A 15,980-nucleotide genomic window follows, 5' to 3' on the forward strand; every position below is an offset into this window, starting at 1 on the left:
AGTGCGCCAAATTTTACAGCTGTACTATACAGTATTCAAAAGTAGGCCGACACCAGCCATGTGGATGCAATGCCTAGGGCCATTTTCCCATACCTGACTTCGGCTACGTCTCATGCTTGAACTGTTTTTTTTTTTGTAAGTGCAGTAATAAGTCTGATAGCGTCACGAAACATCAAGATGCAAATGAGCCAAAGATTAACTTCATTTTAATTTTAAGCTTTTGAGATCGCCATCATTTCTTATTAAAATTATTCTGCCTGCCCAGTTTAACAACGTGGGAGAAAAGACAAGGGGGAAAGAAAAATTGGGATGCCTTTCTTTTGGGAAAAACCAAGTTATTCAGCCCTAGAGAGCCACTGCAGAGATCATTTACATGAAAAAAGAAAGGTAAAGTTGAAATAAGAATAACGCCACACTTCTTTAAATCATTCTTTGACAGGATAAGTTTCCCTCTTCCAGGTACATTGTATGACCCAGCCCCTACTTTAATATCAAAAGGAGTTCATCACAATCAAAGTTTAAACTGACGTTTGAATTTTAATAGGAGGAATACTGCTGCTGTGAGACGAGAAAACTTCGAGGTACAATTGAAATTCAAAGCATGTTTTATTTCATTCCATTTTAAGCAATTTTACAGTTAATTGCGACCACCTTATTCTTTCTTGTAATTTAACAGCTATGAAAACAGCTTAGGCGGCTTTGCAAAAAGGTTGCCGCGGTTTGACCGTTGCGGTCGCCGCGGTTTGGCCGGGTTGCTAAGGATCGTACAAACCACGGTTTGGCTGCATCAAAATCACTCATGCGAAGGCAAGTTAATGAGCTACGAGTGGAAATTGCAGCATTGTAATGCTAAAGCACGTCATGAATAATGCATTATCAGCTGTCCAAAACGCGGTGATCGCGGCACGTTTTTATGAAGACCAAAGTTTTTCGGAACGTCGGCGATCGCTCGTATGCCCACTGACTTGCGTAAATATGAACGCGGTGACTGTGTTGATATCGAAGGAGAATCAACGATCACACATAGTATGAATGAAACACAACGTTTTCAAACGTGATTTTGATCGGGTAATTGCTTCGAAATATAGAACAGCAAATGCTAGCTTAAAACTTGTATTACATACGTGCTTAATGTTTCTTCCACCTTGGTGGTACGAGTGTATAATTGCCTTCTACTACCGGCTTGTATCAAATCCATTGACTTTGCGGTAGGCCGATGTCATGTGCGCTCCAATGGCCGGCGCCAATAAAAAGCCCAAATGAGAGCTGCCAACTTTTACAAACTCATTTTAGTATTCAGAAAAGAAAAAATTGTAGAGAAAATTTGTATTTTTCATGCGGCACTCTCAGTGAAACACTGTACGTGAAAAGCAGGATTTTTTTGCGCCGCACTGATTGTTCGAATTGCAACAACAGCAATGGTAACTAAAAGCGAGGATGAAATTTTCTTTCGGAAAGTTGTAATCACAGTGGTGTAATAAATCACTGGTATCAAAGATTGTGCGCTTCTTACTTTACGGATTCCTGGCCCGGCCAATGGACATCGTGAAACGCCATGAAAAAAGGCGAGACCATGCAACCAGCGTATATGCATTAAACACGTAGTACCACCATGTCACGCGCTCGCAAATAAACTGTGATCCAATAGACAAGACATTCAGTCATTTATCGGTCATATTTTGCCAGCTCTTAGATGCGTTGTGCACGTACAATACACGCACCACACTCAAAACACAAAAACAAACAAAACGATCCGTTCATCACAGACTGGAATTTAAGTCTATGGAATGTAGTGAGAATTTAGGTTCAACACTACGCTCCTTACGCAGTTCTTCGCGCTATAAAATCACATCGTTGTACTTCTCGCAAAATTCTTCATGCGTGCGTATTCCGATGCCCTTGTGTTTTCTTTATCGGGAGCAACTGAACTGCAAACAAGCCAAGTAAAATCACACATCGGACTTATCGATGTCATTGACGCTTATTATCGGGCTTCCTACTTCAGTATAAAGCTCGTACGCAATAATGCGCTCATTTTAACAAATTAAAGCCGTATTTTTAACATGAATATCGTATTGTCGTATTCCTGGTGAATTTCCATGCGAAAATCCGTACTGGTTGGCAGCTCTGCCAAAATAAACCAGCATGCCCATTGATGATACGGACCCGTTGGTCAACTACACATAATTTTACAGTGTTTTCCTACCGGTACCCCAGGCTTTTGACGGAATGGCGAACACTCATGTTCAACATCAAGTGACTGAATTTTTATAATGGTCATTTTATTAGTGTCTCTATAAGCCACTTTGGGACAACAAATATCAGAAGTATTTCACACACATGGGTGGTGGGACACAAAGGCCTTATCTTCCACCACTGCCCAAGAGTTTAATCCCTGAATATGAAACCTGCAAGGACGCTTCTTGCAAAGTTGAAGTCAACGAGTGACTGTCCTTTACTGTTGTTCGGCATATCCTAATGCTTCTAATTTGGTTATGAAAGCAGCCCAAACGTCCGCTAATTTTATTATCAAAACAACTACATAAAAACAAAAAGAGAACCACGGTTATGATTAAACAGACAACGAATCAAACAATAATCACAGAGGAAGAAAACAAGTGTTATTTATGAGAAAACCTAGGATGAGGACATTAAAGGAAAATATTTAAATAGAACAGCAGAAAGTAACAGGAAAACTTAAAAAGCACAGTTGAATGCGCAAAATAGATACGATAACTTTTAATTATCACAAATTAATATTGTAACCAGGAAAATCGTAGCGGCTCCTTTCCCCACCGCAAGTTGTACAACTCCACTCAAAATACATGCAAGGTCCAATTAAAGAGGGTGATTGACACTCCACTGCAAGTTCATCAGGTTGATTGACACTGACCCAGTTATCAGGTCTGCTGTTGAGGCTCCGTTCCAGGATCAAAGGATTTTGCAAGAAGCCGCTAGAATTACAAATAGGGAAATATGATTCGTTCATCCTTGTTTAGCTTTAGTGGTACTTTTTGCGAGCTGTGATTTGGGGATACCGAATTCGGCAGTCGCAGACTAGGGTTTTTACGTTCAACCGCCAATGTGTGTTCTTGTACATATATTTGTTAACGGGAACGGGGAAGAAGCAGGTGTTTACGGAAGAAACAGGTCGGTTGTCATTGTCCTATATGGAATATTCCGAAAAGGAAAGTCCATGTCAGTTGGTGGGATAGCTCTTCATTTGTACTGTTTGGGTTGTTGATAATTTTTTTATTCTCTCTTCTTTGTTTTTGGTTTCACTGGCTGTAAATTCATATTTAAAAAATTGGGCCCAGTTTGGAATGTTTTATGGATTGAGAGATTGCGAAGCACTTGCTCGAACCGATTCACTCGTACCCACCGCCCGTGCAGCGCGTACTATATACTGTAGCGAATTCAACCCACCTTCACTTCACGTACACGGCTATTGTATGTGTACACGGCTATTGAATGTATACACGGCTACTGCATGAATGGGCCGTTGCCTCCCTTTCCGATTTCGACGCTGTCATGGAGACATTTGGGGTAAACACAAAAGCCTGGTAGAACATGTACTAGTGCGTGCATCGCGGCCAACGCGGTCGTGTCGAAGTGATCGAAGCAAACGTTGTTGCTCATACTCTATTTCCATTGCTATACGGTGTTTGCTGATGAATTATGAAAGATGTCAGAACGTAATTTTTCTTCAAATAATTTGCTCCCATGCGTGGCCGAATTCATTCGGCAGAGGGAACTGATAAAGGCCACGCACATTTCTTCGGATCAGTGTCAGTTGTCGTTCGTTTCCGTGAGCGGGAGTGATGCATCTCCAAAATGTCCAATGCGTCCTGACTGGCAACCATTATCTGGTAAGTGGTAGGCCTATGCAAGAATTATTATTTTATGACAGTTGTGATATTTTATATGACAGTTGTGATAAGTTATATTCATTTCTTCAACCTTGCCCTTCCAAGTCTTTCAAACAGTGGTAACTCTTGTATGTGAAAACATTATTGGCCTAGGCAAATAAAATGCAACTTACTGGGGCATGTACATGTTGGCCTACACGTAGCCTTCAGTCAGTCATGGCAGTAGGCCTAAATGTCATATGTTAATACTTGCGGTTCTGATTTTAAGGAATGTTTAGGTTGGTTCTACATGCTCTAAAAGGCCCCATAAACGTAAGTTCATTACGCCAACCCACGTCATATTTGCTGGCCGCTTGGGGACCAAAAATAAAATTAAATTTTGTAGTCAACATGCTGTAGGCCTACACATGTACCATACTCGTATTTCCAGAAATCATTAGAAACTTAAAAACATTTGAACTATTTAAAACACCCACAAGCTCTTCCTTTGCTACCAGAAATTGAGGTACAAGTGCTTTAATTTCAGCTACTAAAATCAAGGAAACAAATGTCACAGTGTACCGACACCAAAATTCACCGGCCCCCACAGTTATGGAATCACCCATTTTGTATATGTAGTCGACATGCTTTTGGCCTACACATGTACCACACATGTATTTCCAGAAATGTAATGTTCATTTAGGCTCTCAATTAACCTTTACACCAGTTACAGGGTGTACATAGACACCCTACATACACCTTGTGAGGTACGTGGACAACCCTACATTGCATGTATTGTTAATATATGCCTAATTGTATTACCTATGGCACCCCCCCCAAAAAAAATGCTGCTTGCCCACACCACTTTTTCTTAGTCAGATGATAAACTAATAATTTATATGAGAATTTTATTTTCTGTAGAAAATGACCTTAAAGCTTGAATGAGTAACAGATAAAGTGACAGGTGAAAAAACAAGGCAGTTTTGTTAATATTTCGTTAAATCTCCAATCTCTTTCTTGTTTAGGTCTGGAGAACACAGTTACACTTCCAGTACAGTCTAAGAGAAAGTCATCTTCACAAGTCAGTGTTTCAGAATCACAAATACAAGTTAAGAGAGGTCGTCCATCCATTGAGGAGCTATTTCCTGGCATCATTGAGGTAACAGAGACCTTCATTGAACAAAATGGATTTGAGGCCCACCGCAGACGACAAGAGACAGCGGGGCAGTGTGGAACAACACTAAACAGCATACGTGATCACCTTTTCCAAGTGGTTCCTGGCCTAAAAGATTACAAAGGAGATTTATGTAAGTCACTTTTTCTCTAAATGGGTAATTCTATAAATAAGGGTTCCAATTTTGTGACATTTTGGTCTCTCCATTACACATGAAATATGCGGTATTTTTGTACCTAATATTATAACAACTTTAATAATGAAACATTAAATTATTTACAAAAATACTCAATGATTTCACATGTAACGGAGAGACCCCAGAATATCCATTGAATCATTGCAGAACAGGTACTGAGCAAATCAAATCAACTCTGCAGGAAAATGTAATCAGGAAAAATCCAGAAAATTATTTTCACATTTCACTTCAGATGTAGAAATACTGCTGCTGTTACTGGCATGATATCATAGCTTTACTCATGAATATGGAAATTCTCATTAGCATAAAACAAAACTTGCAATTACAGCCCATAGCTTTTACGGATTTGAATTTAATGGATAGTGACATGAGAAATAAGTTGTTTGGCATGATTTAAGGGAATGAAAACTGTATTACACCCACCCTTTAATTTGTTGAACATTTGTTTAGGATAATTGGTTTCATTGTGATTTTTTGCAGCCTTATCCACCATCCGCAGATGGATGACAGCTCCAAACAAGCTGAGGACTTCTGCAAAAAAATACAAAGGAGTTATTGATGCTAAGGTCCCAGCCAAGATCAACTCCAGGCGAAATCCTAACGATAATGAACATTATTACTCAGCCCGAGTGAAATATGCCCTGGAGGCATGTAGCAGAACATCGCCATCATTGCTGATGATTTCAGTTGACAATAAGAACAAATTACGGATTAGTTCAGCCACAACAGCAGTAGACAGGAGATGTACCATTACACATATCTTTCCCTCCAATGACACACCCAATTACTGGGATCATGACTTTCCGAACCCTGGATATCTAATTACGCCAGCTGGATATCTCATGATGTCTCCCCCAGACCCTCCTCAGATGACCCATGACAAAAATGGCCGAAAAGCTTACAGGTAACTTTTTAAAATCTTGTTTAGAAAAGTTCTAATTTGAGTCGCCCAAAACAAAGCTAAAAGCCACTCAAGGTTAAGGGTTATAAGCAAGACAATTGACACATGTTCACAATCTTCTTAAACTTATCAACCGAGTCAACCAAAGTGGGGGGGGGCTGTTAACATGGCTCTTCGTTCTGCAATATGATATCTTAATAGTAATGTCTTAATGCTGAAGTAATCTGATTATGAAAGCAGGTGAGTGAAGGGAATTTAATTTATGATTAAAGAAAGTGCATGTATAATCCTGAATATTGTTTCTTTTTTCTTAGCCTGCCTACTCGAAGTGGGATCAAGGTGATAAACCGAGGACCACACTCCAAGACCAGTATTGCTAGCCATGCAAGCGACTTGTTCCCCCTAATCCAGGAAAGTAAGAAGACTTGCATAACCATCTTGGCCGACGGGGGGTCAGACTTCAATGTCAATCATTTGACGAACGAATTTTTCTACATGAGACTATTCCGCGATCTGCACCTTGATGTTCTGCTGGCCACTACCCATTGCCCAGGGTTTTCAGCCCGTAACCCCATTGAGCACGTTTGGTCCGTACTGACAAGGGCATCTGTTTCTATTTATCTTCCGGACCACCTCCCTGGTAAGTCCAATCCAGCCAAGGAGCCAGAAGGAAACATCAGACGAGAGAAGGAGAGGGAGGTGTTCGATGCAGCCCTTGAAAAGTTAGACAGATACTGGAGCAACCTCTACTACGACGGGCTAAAGATTGGTGTTGGCCATAAGAAGTCGGATGATGAGGATCATCCATACACCACAGCTGATTATGAACACTCCCATAAAGTATTGACAGGGTCCTATAGGAATCTCCAGCAAGAAGAGGACATGTGTGAAGAAGTCCGTTTCTTCAAACGTCATGTAGATCGGCGGGTTGGTATGGTAATTTTTGTGAAATGCCTCCCACCAGATCAGTGTAGCCATTGTGTGAGACATTCAATCATCAATGAAGAGGCTGTCAAACTTTACAGGAAGTTCCCTTCTCCCATCCCTTCAAGCACCCATCCCGGACACTTTGCTTCATTCCTGGAGGTACTCGAATATAATAATACCGGTGCACCAGATGAAAATATGCCCTACGTCTCCAGTAAGCAGCTAGGGAGATGTCAGTACTGCAAGTACGTGTTCACTTCTAAGACAGACCAAAAAACACATCGACGATTATTTCATCATAATGGGGAACAGTAACTTCTAACTTCGTCTGGGAAAGGAGTGTGTCAACGTGAGATAGAAAATGAAAGATGAGCAATCCAAAGAAGGGGGACTAGTTCCTTTTTCTTGCTTATTCGATTTCTCTCTGCTAAAAGCATTGCCAAAATCTGTTTTTAAAAATTGTAGACAAGTCAAAATGCATAAATTACAGAAAGCATACCAGACTTTTATTAAATCTTTTTATTATTCAGTTATCAAATATTTTGGTAAATGCAACATCGTTATGAGCATGTAGAAGAAATTTTCCTTCTTTGAAAAAGGTACTTATTGAATGCATTGAAATAATGATGTTGAACTCAGCCCACACTAGTTGTTAATTTTTGAAGACTGTAAAGATATTAATATATTGCAGTTTCATGTGCAAAGCTGATATAAAACACATTAAGGGGATTGCCATCACCTTGTACTTTCTGATCATGACATTTTCAGTCCATTTACAAATTTAAAATGCAAATAATGTATAAAATTGTCAAACACTGGCATTGAACTCCGCACACACTATTAGTTAATTCATGAAGACCGTGAAGACATTAAGTTATTACAGTAACATAATCAAATGTTTCTCCCCTGTCCGATGTTGAATATATTTAGAGTTTACGACATTTAGCATTCACACTGTCTCTAAGCTGACGAAGTTCTGCTCCTGATGAACATCCAGGGTACTCCTTTTCTACTTGAGACAACAGGGCCTTAAATTTATCCTCTCTGCTAAGGGCTAGTTTAACAACAGGTCCCGATTTACTTGGAGCGACACCACCATTATATGAGCGCTGTAACAGTTCCTCCCTGGAGTAGAAGATTGGTAGCAGCTTTAACAGGAGCGCACTACCACTGGTACTCTTGAAGAATACGTCTTCATAGACCCGCTTTTCGATGGCAAGGGTTGCTATATCCGGATCACCGATGGTCACGATACTGCTGTTGGAGTCAGGTGAGATGTAGGATGGATGCCGGCGGCTTTCTCTGCACGGAACAGGATTAGGAACTGAATTGTTCGCAAGAAGTGCAGCTGTTAGGGCCGAAATATTGTCCTTGAATAACTCACTAAATGAGGAGAACTCTTGGGAGAGTTTTGCCAAATCGGATTTGACCGACTGAACCTCCATCATGAGCATCTTCTGGTTTGCCTTTATCTCCTGTAGCTCATCAGTCGGTGCAAACAAGCTGTTGAGAAAGTCACTTGTTAGTGATGTATCTGCTCCAGCCGGCTTCGGGGAGGGAGGCGGAGGTGACATAGCAGATGGAGGTGATGGGGGAGGTGAAGATGAGGGGGCCGGTGGAGGCAACTGGGCAGGTGGAGGCGACGCAGGTGGACGCAACATGGCGGATGAAGGTGACATGGCAGATGGAGGCACCAGGGCACGTAGAGGTGACGGGGCAGGTGGAAGTGACAAGGCAGGTGGAGGCGATGCGGGTGGAGGCAACGTTGCAGTTGGAAGCAGCATGACGGGTGGAGGCGATGGGGCACGTGGAGGTGACGGGGCAGGCGGAGGCGTTGTAGGAGATGGAGATGATGTTGGTCGACGCTTGGCACTTTCAGGTCCACTGTTTGCTGACAAATCGCTGAGTTCCACCTTGCGCTTGTCCCCTGGCTTTAGAAGTGAGACGAGCGGTTCATCATCAGAGTCAGTGTCCTGGTTGGTAGAAGAACCTGAAACAAAGCAGTGACCAAATTTGAAAATAAACCCTTAAAGTATGACAGTAACATGGTACATGTACCATCAAAAACAAAAAGGGGACTTTTTGTCCATCGACACTTCCGTTAAAGTACTCGTTACTTGGGGAACAATATTTCAATCCATATCCATAAATTTGATATACCTAACAGCTCAACCATATAGATTACAAGGCAAAGCATCCATCTGGAAACATAAAATATCTTGTGTGGTAAATTTTGCGTGTGGAGCTATGCTGTTAACCATCAATTGACTACTTCCAATCAAATGACTTGGATTATTCATTTGTACATTTTGCAGGCCAGTCATTTGAAACAATGTAGGGTATATAGGAAGCTATTCCAATCTTTGATTTTTCTAGGAAAAACTTGGGTTGAAAACTCTAGTTCTTGCGTAGATTTGGCTGAGTTCGGGTTTAAGACCCTGAGTAGAATGGATACACTTATTTGGGGTTATGAAGTGAAAACCATGTGAATTGCAACTGGATTCGAAAAAAAACAAAACTGAGTTCAACGAGTCATAATTACAGTGTCTTAATGCCTATGAGAAAGCCGTCTTCTGTTTTGAAGTATAGAAGTATAGAAAAAGAAGATAAAGAAAAGCAAAAAACTCACCAGGCACTCTGACGATCTTCGCTTTGTAGCAGCCGGATTTATAGGTGACTGGCACCACTGCATCAGCGACGATATCGGCATCCTTACATTTCAGCCTCCCCCTTGCTACATCTTCCACAACTCCAGCATATCTCGCTGGAGTTAACCACGAAACAGTAACTTGATTATGCATTGCTTGAGCTTGACGGTGATTTACGTTGACTTCAGTACTCTGCAGAATCGCAAGTTGGAATGCCAGGAACACTTCGTTTTGCTGCTTTTTAATACGCCGTTTGAAACTTCTTTGATTGACACTTGACAGGTGATCAGCGGCAACATAAATTATTGCGGCGCATCTTTAGAAGACCTTCACATTGACTTCTGCAAAGCACTGGGCGCTTTTGTAAAAAGACACCGATCCAGAAACAATCATAAGCGTATGGTCGCCATTTTCCCTTTGACACAATAGAGCTTAATTAGTTGGCATGGCCATCAACTTTAAGCGTTCGTGAGGATGTATTGATCAGCACGGAACTTTTGACAACTTGGAGGAACGACGATGCGTCCACCAGGCCTGATGTATTTTGCAATGGGAATACGAAGTCGGCAATTTCAGTGGTGACTGATAAATACATGTGTAAATCTGTCTGTAATTAATGCACCTTCCTCGCGAGTGGTATTGTGTTTCCATGCTAAATGCCTAGTACGAAGAGTATCAAAAATCCGACACATGAGGGGAATGGATATTTCAGAGCAATGCATTGGGAGAGTATGACATTACATGTATTTGCTGAAGGTGGGTTTATACTGCAAGGGAGGCGGGGAGAGAACGAGAAGTATAATCCCAAACTTCTTTATGGTTTATGGTCTACCCTTTTGCAGTTCATTGCAGAAGCAGATCTCCCCCATTGTTTTGGGGAAAATGCTACTGAATTTTTTTTTCTCGAGGTGACCATGTTCAAAGAATATTGGGTATTTTTTTGAACATTTTTACACAAAACGACTACTGGAAAACTTTTTCGAGGTGACCATGTTCAATGAATTTTGGTAAACTTTTGCTTGGTTCAACATAGCTGAAATATTTCCTAAAAATTTCTTGATTCAAGCTGCTTCCACAGAACGCCGAAAGCCATTTCTTTTCCCCCTTTTTTTTAAAGTTTGACTATGGATCCGCTGCTGGAAAAAATATATAATTTATACGGACAACAATCGGATTTAGGAGAAAATGGGGGGAACCTTAGTATTTGAAATGTGTATGTAATCATGGCGCCGGAAAAAAAGAAGCTTATTAACTACCTTTGGCCAGTAGTACAGACTACAACGCTCGCAGATCTACTCCCTTTCATAAATCTCTGATGAAATTATGTGAATGCGACTTTATTTTGAATGATGATTTCAGTAGGGATAAAAACGTTTGGCAACATGCTAACGTTGATGCTGGTTTTTACTTTTTACAAAAACGCAAACTGTAAGTAAAGTTGACATTAAGAAAAACACAACGAAATTCACCAGGGTTGCAATGTGTTCATCAATTTTTGCAGATAAAAAAGAGCGCGAATACCTTCTGTGTCATGTAAATATAGCAGGACGTCTTGCTCGATACGTACATGTGCATGCTGATAATTCAATCAAATGCATTTTTTTGCAGGAAACTTGAAATTTAAAGCTTCAGTTTATTCACAACATCAGATGGTTAACGTTATCAAAATTTCGTTGGCATTTGGATTTTTTGATCACTTATGGGTCTCAACCAAAAATACTACTTTACGTATAATACATGTACGTTACGGGGATCATTTCCCAGAACTACAAACCAACATCACAAAACACAAACAACGCAGCTGGGGTAAAAGTATGTTCTTAGGAGCAAAACAGTGACATACAATGTGCGCGTTTTTCCCCCTTAAAAAATGCCCGAGAAATATGGGAGTCGGTATGCCGGCTTCCTGAAAAGTACCTAGACAGCTTTGGAATGTCACCGCGGTGGCCGCAGTCAGTTGCTAATTCCTCCGTGGAACCGACCGCGGTCCGAACGTATTTCACACTGGGGGCTTTTCTTTCATATGCTCCTATTTGCAGCGATCCAGCGAAGCGCAACTTTACCTCACGACTGAGGCCTGAACACGCTAGCAAGACCACTAGTACATGTACAGTCTACAGCGCTCGCCGATCTATCACCTTTCACAAATCTCTGATGAAATTACGTGAACGCCACTTTATTTTGAATGATGATTTCAGAAGGGATAAAAACGTTTGGCAACATGCTAACGTTGAGGCCGGTTTTTCCTTTTTACAAAAACGCAAATTCTAAGTAAAGTTGACATTAAGAAAAACACAACGAAATTCATCAGTGTTGAAATGTGTTCATCAATTTTTGCAGATAAAAAAGAGCGCGAATACGTTTTGTGTCATGTAAATATAGCAGGACGTCTGGCTCGATATATACATGTACGTAACCCAGCCCTTGACTTTTTAGTTGAACGTACTGTACATAACGGTTGTGTTCAATACATGTACAAAAGTGTTGAAGTCAACATGTCAAATTTAAGTCAAGTCGGGAGTCGCAAGTAATATTTTTTCAAGTCAAGTCGTGCCTCACATTTAGTCACAAAAAGAAATAGAAATGCGACTCCAGTCATCAACACGGCTCATCCAGATATTTACTCTATAAATCATAAACTGTCAAATGCACTTTTTTCGTGCAGGAAGCTCTGAAATTTAAAACTTCAGTTTATTACATGAGATTCTTATTAGCGTTATCCAAACTTTGTTGGCATTTTGCATTTGTCATCACTCACAAGTCTCAACCAAAAATACTACTTTACGTATACGTTACGGAGATCATTTCCCAGAACTGCAAACCAACAACACAAACAACGCAGCCGGAGCAAAAGTATGTTCTTGGGAGCGAAACAGTGACATACAAGGTGCGCGTTTTTCCCCCTTAAAAATGCCCGAGAAATATTGGAGTCCGTATGCCGGCTTCCTGAAAAGTACCTAGACAGCTTTGGAATGTCACCGCGGTGGCCGCAGTCAGTTGCTAATTCCTCTGTGGCACCGACCGCGATCACCGCGGTCCGCACGTATTTCAATAACAATAGGGGCTTTGTTAGTCAGTTGCTCTGATATGTAAAGTGAGCAGGACACCGCGGTCGTCGGCTTGTAACTAAGGATTGGACAAACCGCGGTGACTTCGGTCAAACCGCGGTTCAACCTTTTTGCAAAGCCGCCTTAGAGAATAAATAGGTGTTTATTCTAATTCTGTTGTGAGTCACCCTGGTGGGATGAAATAATGACGACACTAATTCCCCCCAACCCTCTGTGAAGCCTTCTTGCATTTGTTATTTACAGCATCCCGGATCGCTCTCGCCCCCATCCCAACAGTGTCCCCTGGAAACTCCTTTTCTGCCTGCACAAGTATTGCCTGATACCGTTCTTCATCTATCAGAGCACGTTTGTGGACGATGCCATGTGCTGTCCGGGTTGGTCCTCCGTTGACGTTGCTGCACACAAGCTCGTCATCCCGGAATAGATGGCCAACGAGTTTCAGCACTAAGTGCTTACCGCTTGTGGACATGAGCAATTTATCCTCATAGACGGCTCTTTTCATCGAGGTTGTTGCCCTGCCTCCCCCAATGATGACATCATCGCTAGTTGATCCGTCTAAAAACCGAGGGGTCGCGGGAGACACACTAGGTGATTTGGGAGCATCCTTTGCTCAAATGTACTCTAATAGTTTCGTTTGCAGTCTGTTTGTGTGGTCCACTTTTCTGTTCAGCTGGGCCATGTCGTCTCCCATGGACTTTTGCTGACTGATAAGAGTCCTTACGAGTCCTGGCAAAGCCAGCAGTTCAGCAAACACCGCGTCAGACGAAGATCTGGCCAATAGGGGTGGCGACGCTGGCTCAAGTGCGGCCAACTGGGGAGGCGAAGCTGGCTCCGGTGCGGCCGATGGGGGTGGCGAGGCTGGCCCCGGTGCAGCCGACGGGGGTGGTGAGGCTGGCTTCGGTGCAGCCGATGGGGGTGGTGAGGCTGGCTTCGGTGCAGCCGATGGGGGTGGTGAGGCTGGCCCCGGTGCAGCCGACGGGGGTGGCGAGGCTGGCTTCAGTGCGACCAGGGGGGGTGGCGAGGCTGGCTCCGGTGCAGCCGATGGGGGTGGCGGGGCTGGGTCCGGTGCAGCCGACGGGGGGTGGTGAGGCTGGCTTCGGTGTAGCCGATGTGGGTGGCGAGGCTGGCTTCGGTGCGACCAGGGGGGGTGGCGAGGCTGGCTCCGGTGCAGCCGATGGGGGTGGCGAGGCTGGGTCCGGTGCAGCCGACGGGGGTGGTGAGGCTGGCTTCGGTGTAGCCGATGGGGGTGGCGAGGCTGGCTTCGGTGCGACCAGGGGGGGTGGCGAGGCTGGGTCCGGTGCGACCAGGGGGGGTGGTGAGGCTGGCTCCGGTGCGACCATTGTAGCTTTTGCCGGGGGGGAGGTTGGTTTTAGCTCCGACAGGGGCACGTCGTCATCAGAGTCTTCACTGGATGACTCGTTGAAGATTCTTCGCTTTGGAGCTGTAAAGCAAGAGAGAAGAGGAAAAGTTGGGCAATGTAACAAATCACTTCACAACGCAACCGACGAAAAGGATTTAAACGTCTCCTCTAATCGCCAACATGTTATCTTTTTCTGGATATTACACTGGAGTCCATACTTATACTGTAGTCCATACTTCATAACCATCAGTTATGATCCCAATTTTTGAAATTCCTCATGCATGAAGTGTATCTTTTTATATGCCGCTTTTACAAAGTTTGGACCTCATACAGAATCAAAAGTTATTCTCCACTGCATATTACGTCTGAAATGTTACACAAATAATGAGAACAGGGGCAGGTGGATTCAGTTTAACTCAGCAAAGCTTCATTACCTCTCCCATGGAAAACAATAAATAATGGCAAGTTTGGATATTTCTTAGCTGCCTTCTTTGTTTGTTCCACAAACTTTAGGTCGAGTAGGTTTCAACCATTATTCATCCATCAAATAGTTTCTACCGATGAAAATAATGCTTCAAACGACACTTACGATTCATATCAAGAATCTCCGCCTTGTGAAATCCGCTCTTGTACTTCACATTGTCTATGCTGCCTGCCTGGATCTCAATTCCCTTGTTTTTCTTGGCCATAATTCTGCTCAAGGGTACAACATCGGCTTGATTTTCCTTAACCACTTCGGACCGGGGCATTTTTCAACGTTGAGGATGCTGGGCCGGCAAGACTATCATTTTTTCCGTTTTCAAAATCCTTTAACAATTCATCATTCCATTTAACGGTCGTTTATAGCCGCACAGGGTAATCTTCAGGCACTACTCTAAGTTGACAGGTGACCTTCATTGACTCCCGAATATTTCAGCCAGGCCTGCAGCCTTGTAAACAGAGCCCAGATTGTGCGGTGTTATACAACTGTCTTTTGTTCACGAACCTGGCTCAGTGCACTGCTGACCTCTTTTCAATAGGGGCCAGATTAGCATGCAGCGGTGCTGTGTGGCTCATCCTGCGGTGGTGGAGAGCTTTTGTCCCCGGTGGTAATCCGCTTGCTCTAAATACCACAAACCCTGGTATACGGTTTCAAAATAACGCTGGATTACCACCACTTTTGAGAGTGAAAAATGCCGGTCATGCCCAGCAGCCTGGTCTTTTGTTCGGAGTACGGTCTTTTGTTACAGGGCCCTGTTTCCTTTGTCCCAGTTCGGAGACCCCGGCCACACATATAAACCATACGACTCCGATTTCGGAGTCCCCGGCTGGTAGTGGTTAAGCCACTTGATCTGAACCACACGGGAACTCATAATTACAATTTACGAATATTTAGAAGCTGAAGTGCGCTGGGTGTTTTGGGAGAAAGTGCGAAGCAATTAATGCCGCGATTAGCAGATGTGCTAGTGATGACGCTGCTCCAAGCTGTGATTTGCACGGAACACTGCTTTAACATTGTTCTGACCCCCCTCCCCCGCTGACCCCTTGTCAACCGCAACGCAAGCAAGCACATTGTGCCCTGAGAGGAGCCCCTTCGCCGGTACACATCAAGGGTGAGGGTCTCCTTACTACATTGCCTTTGTGTAAGCCGCGCGGTAGTGCCTACACTGGCCCCAACAACGGATGAGTCCTAGCCCCACAACCTCCGTTCAGAGTGGGCTATTGTTTTGTAGCCACTCGGCAAAAACCTCAAGGATGCAGGGGCCCTTTGCCCCATCCCCAGTTAGCCAATTAAAAATTTAGCCCTCCCATTGCACTTTCCCATTGCATTACTCGTGGTCAACACGCTTGTTTGTCTGATAGCGTGGATTTGCACTTT

At 43.1% G+C, this 15,980-nt stretch overlaps 3 protein-coding genes across 6 annotated transcripts in view; 2 read left to right on the forward strand and 1 right to left on the reverse strand.

Moving 5' to 3' along the window:
* wdr5 (WD repeat domain 5) overlaps nucleotides 1–15,980 on the reverse strand; it is a 220,288-nt gene that overhangs the window by 125,034 nt on the left and 79,274 nt on the right. The window lies entirely within an intron of this gene.
* On the forward strand, nucleotides 1,572–7,781 carry LOC147797258 (uncharacterized). Its single transcript, XM_087143457.1, has 4 exons — nucleotides 1,572–3,869; nucleotides 4,874–5,155; nucleotides 5,699–6,122; nucleotides 6,434–7,781. The coding sequence occupies exons 1-4, from the start codon at nucleotides 3,686–3,688 to the stop codon at nucleotides 7,359–7,361; spliced, it is 1,818 nt and encodes a 605-aa protein (XP_086999583.1). The 5' UTR covers nucleotides 1,572–3,685; the 3' UTR covers nucleotides 7,362–7,781.
* LOC147797259 (uncharacterized) lies at nucleotides 8,210–12,958 on the forward strand. The gene is made up of 2 exons (XM_087143458.1): nucleotides 8,210–8,316; nucleotides 8,528–12,958. Exon 2 carries the CDS (start codon nucleotides 8,706–8,708, stop codon nucleotides 9,051–9,053), a length of 348 nt encoding a protein of 115 aa, XP_086999584.1. The 5' UTR covers nucleotides 8,210–8,316; nucleotides 8,528–8,705; the 3' UTR covers nucleotides 9,054–12,958.

The sequence above is a fragment of the Acanthaster planci genome, linkage group LG11 (assembly GCF_054643075.1).
Source record: "Acanthaster planci isolate LZ-2023a linkage group LG11, COTS_SCS, whole genome shotgun sequence".
Taxonomy (NCBI): Eukaryota; Metazoa; Echinodermata; class Asteroidea; order Valvatida; family Acanthasteridae; genus Acanthaster; species Acanthaster planci.